This window comes from Eumetopias jubatus, unplaced genomic scaffold, assembly GCF_037043125.1.
Source record: "Eumetopias jubatus isolate StellerSeaLion01/CBP00866 unplaced genomic scaffold, mEumJub1_p1.0 scaffold_7, whole genome shotgun sequence".
NCBI lineage: Eukaryota > Metazoa > Chordata > Mammalia > Carnivora > Otariidae > Eumetopias > Eumetopias jubatus.
The window spans coordinates 113,105,451-113,113,591 of record NW_028274813.1 but is presented as its reverse complement, the minus strand read 5'-3'; the positions used below and the strand labels follow the sequence as shown (position 1 = coordinate 113,113,591).

Genomic DNA, 8,141 nt, shown 5'->3' with positions numbered 1-8,141 from the left:
TTTGTCCAAGGTCACACATAGGATTACGAATCAGGTCTCTCCAAAGCCCGTGTCCTAACCACCCGGCACCCTTCCCCACTCGCAAGCAGACTCAACAAGGACCCCACCACAGGCCCAGCCTCACCTGCCCTCTGCCTCCTCCTTGGTTCATCTGATTGTAGAATCAGTTGGCTCTGGTTTCAGCCAGGCCTGTATAGCTATTGAACTCCAGGAGAGAGTCTGCCAGGAAAATTCGATCCCCAGGCCCTCTGCACTCAATCTGGTCAACAGTTTCAGACAATCAGACAGGTGACACTGGATTTCACTGTTATGTCCTCTCACACTTGTTTGGCTGGCTAGCTTTGTGGAAAATTTCTGAGGTTAGCTAGCTAGCTTTTGTAATCTGCTTGGCTATCAAGTTTGTGTATTTATATTTATAAACTGACTCTAGCACATTCCAGGCAGCTGGTCTTTAAAGAATTCCTCAGGGCTGAGTTTAAGGAAGTTCCCTGAGCCAAGAATGAAGGAATTTTCCCTCCACTTGTCAGCAAATGCATTTTCTAAGGGTGGGTAGAGACTTCCAAACTTTCTGGTTTTTTGTTTTGTTTTGTTTTGTTTGAGAAGGGGTGTCTCAGCTGAAATTCTAGACCCTTCTCTCAAAAGAGTCACTTCAGTTATCCGCTTTAATCAAATCTGAAGGGTCTGGAGCTGACACCTGGATTTGGATACAAAATTAAATGATGGCCCTGTCTCCATCTCTCCCCAAGCCCCAGCCTCAGCCACCAGGCTCAGCCCAGGACCAAGGCTCCAGGCAAGTGTGTCCTTACAGACGTCTGCTCCTGTTCCCTACCAGCTCCCTGCAGCCCCTTCCCATCTCATTCCCATCCAGGAACTAAGCCATGTGGAGGGGTTAATACCCACCAAGGACTCTTCTTACTTGCATTGTAACTGGGGATGGGGCCTTACCCTAGGTCATACATTCTCAGCAGAGACAATATTACCCCATAGAGGATGAAAATAGGTTTAAGGGGTCCCACTAACAACCTTAGATATTTCGATGGTTTCTGACCCTCCAAAGGACCACAGTACATAAACAGACATAGAGTACATGTGTGTAAGGAAGAAGTAAAATGACCTCTATTTGCAGATGACACGATTTTGTACGTAGAGAATCCTAAGGAATCTACAGGGTATATGTAGTATTGAAATTACATTGGAGGGGGGGGTCATGACTAGGTAAAAATATGTCTAAAGAGGCTCCTTATGGGGGTAATAAAAATAAAAAGGTTGGAGAAGCACTGCTCTAAAAGAAAAAAAAAATAGAATTAGTAGAAATTCAAGTGCTGGAACCAGAATGTTGGGATGTTAGCTTTCTAAAGCTTGAATTTCACCTCTTGTGAGACCAACAGACCAGGAGGGTGCGGGAAGGAGAGGGCAGAGGGCCGCCCCCGCTCCCCTCCCCCACCCCCTCCCCCAACCCCCACCCCTCATCGGCATGGCAGTGCACCTGGCAGCTGTGGGCCACAGATGGCTCCAGTCTAGACACAGGCGCCCTGCTGGGTAGACCCCAACCCTGCCATGTACAAGTTTAATGACCTTGAGCAAGGTGCGCGACCTTCCTGCTCCCCACCCCCACCCTGCGTTCATCTGCAGAAAGAGAGTGATGACGTAACCGCAGAGGGGTGCTGGCAAGACTGCAGGAGATTACCTGTGCTAAATGAGAAAACACTGAGAAAGCGCATTGAGAAACAGAAAGCACACAGTTACCTTCCAATTGTGTCCGCTGGGGGCAGTATTCATCAGCTCAAGCTGGAGGCCCTTACTCCCGGATTGGACCACGGTTGTGCCTCCCCACCCAGGGTTCAGTGAGCTCAGGTGGAACGCCTGCACATGCTTTTATTTTATTTTAATTTTTAAAAAGATTTTATTTATTTATTTGAGAGACAGAACACGAGCAGGGGGAGGGGCAGAGAGAGAGAGGGAGAAGCCGACTCCCCTGCTGAGCAGGGAGCCCAATGTAGGGCTCAGACTCGGCGCTCGATCCTGAGACTCTGGGATCATGATCTGAGCTGAAGGCAGACGCTTAACTGACTGAGCCACCAAGGCACCTCTGTGGGGTGCTTTTAGAAGAGGATGCTGGGGAGGGAGGCGGGCCACACTTAGGGTGCCATATGAGGGGGTTCTCAGAAGCTCCTACCCCTCCACAGTTTCATGGACTCTGCAGCTGCTAAAGTGACCTATCTGTAGCCTCAAGAGTGACTCTAATTCTGTTCCTTTTGATTCTTAACTCCATTGCTAACCTCCATCACCAAATGTGCCCCTAAATTTTATATAGCCCCAAATCCTAACCTGAGGCTTTACCCCAACTTCTAACCCCACCCCATCCTTACCCCAATTCTAACCTGGGCCCTGACTTTAGCTGTAACCCTCATCCTAATTCCAATGGGAGGTAACCCAGGATTTCCCCAAATTAAGTCACAAATTTTGCTATACCTGTGTGCCTCCTGAGCTTGTGGTTACCTAATATTTGTCCTTAAATTAGACCTTTAAGTAATTCCACTTTAGCATCATTCTGAGCAACTATATTCCAGAAATCACTGTTTTGATATGCTGGTTATATTTTTTTCTAATAGATGTTAAAATAAACACAACACGGTTGACGTTTTTGAACTTCTCCACGCACTATCTACCTGAAGCTACCTCCCATACCACCCGCAGGGTGCCGGGCACTTACGAAAAGACTGAGCGCTTTGGGAGCCTAAGCCCCACGCCCCTCCACTCCCCACCTACTGGAGCTGCGCCTTATCGCAGGGCCAGGCGGGGCTGCAGCGCCCCCTGCTGGCTGAGTCTGAGAGCCGCTCCAGCTCGGCTGAGTCTGAGAGCAGCTCCAGCAACCTCCCCTGTAGGCACAGGGGTTGGGGACACGTGGGCTGTGGGGTGGACACAAGCCTGAGGTCAGAGGATCCAGGAAGAGGGGCTGGACCTGCTGGGAGCTGTAGGGTGCAGGGTAAACTCTGAGAGAGGGAGAATTGCCAGGGTAGGCCCTAGGTGTCCGAGCGAGTCTGAGTAGGAATAAGGATGAAGTGGGGCAGGTGGGGACTGGAGGAGGAGGGATGGGGGAGGGGGCCGGGTTCCTGGGGGTGTGAGCCCTTGGGCCTCAGAAGGAGGCACCAGAGCAGGTAGGGCTGGCCACGGCTGAGCTGTGTCACTGGAAGGCTGTTCCCTGCTTCAGGTACGTGGGGCTGAAATCCCCCATTTGGGTGTGTTGGGGACACAGAGCCACCCACTTCTCAGCCACTCCAAGGTCGACTCCCCTGCTCTCCTCCCTGACTGCCTTGGACCCCCACAATTGTCTGCTCTGCTCTTGTTTTTTCTTTCTTTTTTTTTTTTTAAGATTTTATTTATTTATTTGACAGAGAGACACAGAGAGAGCAGGAACACGAGCAGGGGGAGTGGGAGAGGGAGAAGCAGGCTTCCCGCTGAGCAGGGAGCCCGATGCGGGACTCGATCCCAGGACCCTGGGATCATGACCTGAGCAGAAGGCAGACGCTTAACGACTGAGCCACCCAGGCGCCCCCTCTTGTTTTTTCTTCCCTGAAGCCAAGCTCATGTATATTTTTTGCTAAGAGCTAAGATCTATTAAATTCTTGTAACTCATGAAGCAATGAAACTGTCGTCTTGGTTGTCTGTAAAAGAAGATCTTAATGTTTGTGTGGTTCTTCATATATTAAAAACCTATTTCCACATTCTCTCATTGGTTCATGCAGGAGCCTGTGAGGGAAAAATGATTGATATGATCCCATTTGACAGAGCCAGAGCCTATGCATCAGTGAGCTTGACACACCAGACCAGTCAGAGGCTGTGGTGAGGATTGAAACTCAGTGTCCTGAGGGGCGCCTGGGTGGCTCAGTCGTTAAGCGTCTGCCTTCGGCTCAGGTCATGATCCCAGGGTCCTGGGATCGAGCCCCGCGTCGGGCTCCCTCCTCCGTAGGAAGCCTGCTTCTCCCTCTCCCACTCCCCCTGTTCCCTCTCTCGCTGTGTCTCTCTGTCTCTGTCAAATAAATAAATAAAATCTTTAAAAAAAAAAGAAAAAAGAAACTCAGTGTCCTGACTTCAAGCCCAGCAAGTTCATGGTTAGCTGACATGGGTGACTCTGAGATAGGATTCAAACATGAGGCACAGGGGACCTATTTGGAGTTGCTCTTAGAGACTAAAACTCCAGGACTGGAATTTGGGCATCTGGGGCAGGTAGGTGGGGTTAAGGGTGGTGGCACTGATCCAATGACATCACCGGGCTGCTCACCCAGGCTTGGGGAAGGCCAGTCCCCCCACACTGCCTGTGCTGTGGGAATCCCTGCACGTACTAACGTGGATTCCACTGGTGAAACCCCGGACAGCGGCACGTTAATTACACATTTCTAATGTCCTGGGCTCCCCTCCCCATTGTTGGGGGTTTTGCCACCTGTGACTCTGGGACACACACAGGGGTGCAAGATTACCCAGCAGAGAAAAGAGATGAGGTTCGGACACCCGTCTCTGGCTCCAGACGCCCCCTAGGGGGTAATTCGTGAAACTGGTGCTTCTTTCCCTCCATGTGCCTCTCCTTTGGGGAGATGATCCCTGACAGGCCCACCCTAGGTCTCCCCCTTTGGAATGGGGGAGCTCACATCTGTGAGGCCCTCAGCACTGAACAACAAGGGGCTCTCAGCTTTGCTGAGTCCCCAGAGGATGTGATGAAGGGCAGCTCTTCCATGTCTGGGAACGTAGCCTCTTCCCGAGGTAAGAGGCTGCTCAGTGGCTGCTGAGGCTGGCTGAGCAGTGCTGGATCGGTGCATCAGACTTTGAACATTCACATCTTTATTAGAGGCTGCATAAATGGAGAGAGGGCAGAACAGCCCTTTGTTGTAAAACCTGTGGTCAAGCACTCTGCAGGTAGCAAGCACGGTGGGGCTGGAAGCCAGTGGGCGCCGCCCGGGTCAGGGTGAGGCTGAGGGACGACGCTACGAACGGTGGCCCAGGTACTGCCTTGCAGTTGCCGAGATGGTTATCACAGCTAGGCTGCGGCCCCATCAGCCTGTTCCCACAGGAGCTTCTAAGTCAACACTTGCTTTGAACTTGAATCCCATTTTAAATGCATCAGAGTGCACTGGTCGACCAGCACTCCCACTGTGGTAGCCAGTTCCCATGCAATCCCTCAGTGCATCTGCAGGGCACCTGCTGGATGGAGGCTGAGGTGTGGGCACGCAGACCTCAACCCTGTGAAAGCTCGGGCAATGGAGGCTGGAGGCCTGGGCTGTGTCCCTGTGGCAGGAACCAAGGAAGAAGGAAGGAAGAGGAGCAGGGCGGGGACAGTGGTTCTGCTGGTCAGAGGGAAGGCCCTGACCTGCCTCTGTTCTGCCGCTGACCTCTGGTGTGACCACAAGGCTGGGGGCCTCAGCTTGGGGCTGAGAGCTAGGGTTTAAGTTGCAAACCGCCCTGCCCACTGCCTCGGTGGCTTCGGTCCATGTCTAAAATCCCAGAATGGCAGAGCTGGATGGGAGCCCATTTAGCGGGTGGGGATGCCGGAGTTCAGGAAGGGGTCTTTTCCTAGGTCACCCTCCATGTGCCCAGTAGGGCCCAGGACTTACTCTGCTACTCCACCCTGCTGCGCTTTTGGGGAGCAGTCTATCAGAGTACTGGTTCTGAGTCTTAGCGGGTATCAGATTCATCTGAAGGACGTGCTAAACCAGTTTGCTGGGCCCACCTCAGAGATGCTGATTCCAGAGGTCTGGGGTAGAGGCTCCCGGCGGATGCCAATGCTGCAGGCCCCTGGTGTATGTGGTACGCAGCGCTGGATTAGAGGACATTCCTCAGTGGGGCTGAGGTGAGCAGCGCAGAGAGAGCAAAAGCCATGCTGAGAGGCTGGTGGCCTGAGGGCTGAAGAGCGAAGCCTAAGGGGAGGTGTCCATACAGCCAGAGGAAAGAAGCAAGCTTGGAAGGGTCTGACTTTGGAAGGAGGGACAGACATGAAGCAGTAGCTTCTGTCTCTGCAGATATGAGGCTCTTTGGGGATGAAAATGCATTTTTGTCCCCAGAGCAGTGAAAGAGAGCTGGCTTTCAGACAGGCAGATGGTGGGAGAACCCAAACTCATGACAGCGGCTTGGTTTGAAAGGCACTTTGTGTACCCGTGGGGTGTTGCGGGCAGGGTCTCTGGGGGCTGTCAGCAGGTCCCCTATAGGGGGCAGTGGCTGGAGGTCAGGGAGGGGCTGCAGTGACACTCACGGAAGTGGCAGGTTGGGTGGCTGGGGACCACTCAGCCCAGAGGCTGGGCCTTCTTTACCCCGTGGTTTTGGCTCCTGGAGGAGAGGGGCCCAGGGCTCGAGGGAACCAACCCATGGGTGCTCCCAAGGCCTGAAAGGGGATCTGGTGGCCCCTGGGGAGTTAGGACTTGGACTTGCTTGGACTCGGAACCTTCTCTGTGGGGTTTTTAGAGAACGGGAATTTGGTCCCAGAGAACAGATTCTGGACCAAATGACAACGGGGTGCTGGGGGCCAGGACCTGGGAATGCAGTGATGGGCAGTGGGTTGGGGGGGTGCTGGCTCAGGGACCCCCTCCCTATCCCCAGAGATTCCAAGCCAGTCCGGGCTTCCTCTCAGCTCTGCTGGCACACCCTCTCTGCCAAGCTATGGCCAGCAACAGGGTTGGCGATGCCTTCTGCCCGGGCAGAGACGGGCTCCTCCGACAGGCCTCTGAAGTAGGTGCTCAGAGCCTGCAAGTGGCCAACGCGCTGGGCAGGGGGTGACGAGGTGGGGGGCAGGCTCAGGTAGCGGCTGTACTTCCGCAGCCCCTGCTGCGGGTCGTGGCGGTGTGCGGCCAGCAGCTCAGCGAAGCTCACGTTGTGGAGGGCCAGCAGGCGGGCCTGGGCGCGGGGCAGGACGGCCGCCCGCACCAGTGGCTGCAGGGACGCGAAGCAGTGCAGGCTGCTGAAGGAGTAGACGTGCTGAGCTAGTGGGGGGCCTGGGGAGACCTCGAGGAGCCGGCACAGGTCTCGCATGGCCAGCACGGCGGCCAGGGCGCTGCGTTCGCTCATGTTTCTTGCCAGGTAGGTCTTGGCCAGGCTCTTGAGCTTGAAGCTGCTGGCCCCGGGCACCCGCTCCCGGATGAGGGGCAGCATGGCCAGGAAGCCAGAGATGGCCTCCTGAAACTCCCACAGCCTGTTCATGTCTTCCAGGGCCCGGAAGAAGTTGGGGAGGCCAGGTCCCCACAGCTTATAGCAGGCCAGGATGGGGCGGCGCATGGAGCCCAGAAAACCAAGGAAGTGCTGCAGCCCCACCTCCAGGGAGACGGCCTTGGAGTACATGCTGAAGAAGGCCTCGGGCTGGATGAGCACGCGGAACTCACTCTCCCGGTTCACGGCCGCCAGCTGGCTAATCTTCTGGGCTGGGCAGGAGAGAAGGGCAGGGTGAGGCCCCGGGGGCATGGGGGGGCGGCACAGGGCGGGAGCAGCGGGACCTCTGGGGTTACTGTCCCACCACACAGAGACCCCACCTTGGGGCCTGCCAGCAGGAACCACACATCAGCCTCCGAACGTAGCTCTACCCTGGCTCTCGTGGGGTCAGGGGGCAGAAGGCGAAGGCTGGCTGCTCTCCAAACACCCACCACTCACCTGTTGGGAGTCCAGCTCCACCCCACCCCCCTGACCCTGCCACCTGCCCCAGACTTTGCCAGTTTAGAGCCAGGTCCCTCCTGCCTGCCTTCTGTTAGCCTCACCCACCTGCACTCGGGGGCCCTCTTTGTCTCCCCTGCATCCTCTGCTCCCTTCCCCAGCCTCCAATCCCATCGGTCACTGAGCCAAGACTCTTGGCCGGTCAGAGCCCTGGGACACACAGTCTACCTGCCCAATCTACTCCATTCAGAACGTGGCTCAGAGCTGCCCTGTGAGGTCTGCAAATGACTTCCCTGTCCTAGGCCCACAGCACCACTTCTGCCTGGCTGGGCTGGCCCCGTGCTGGGGCTGTGCCACAGGGCAGGCTGGGCCCTCCGGGTTCAGTGAAGGGCACTGCAGGTAAGCACCATGGTGAGCTGAGGGGCTTCTGGGAGAAGGGGTCATCTTTCTCCATGATCTTGGCTGTCAGCCTCCCTGTGCGGCCCACCTGCGGAATGGGCTCTGTACTCAGAATG

At 55.3% G+C, this 8,141-nt stretch overlaps 1 protein-coding gene across 4 annotated transcripts in view; it reads right to left on the bottom strand.

The window, feature by feature from the left end:
* Positions 1–4,819: 4,819 nt before the first annotated feature.
* PML (PML nuclear body scaffold) overlaps positions 4,820–8,141 on the bottom strand; it is a 40,659-nt gene continuing 37,337 nt past the window's right edge. For all 4 annotated transcript variants that reach the window (XM_088024886.1, XM_028100335.2, XM_088024887.1 and 1 more), the window contains one exon: positions 4,820–7,400. In XM_088024886.1, the coding sequence (XP_087881012.1) occupies positions 6,613–7,400 (788 nt within the window). In that variant the 3' untranslated portion in view covers positions 4,820–6,612. The remainder of the gene's footprint in view (positions 7,401–8,141) is intronic.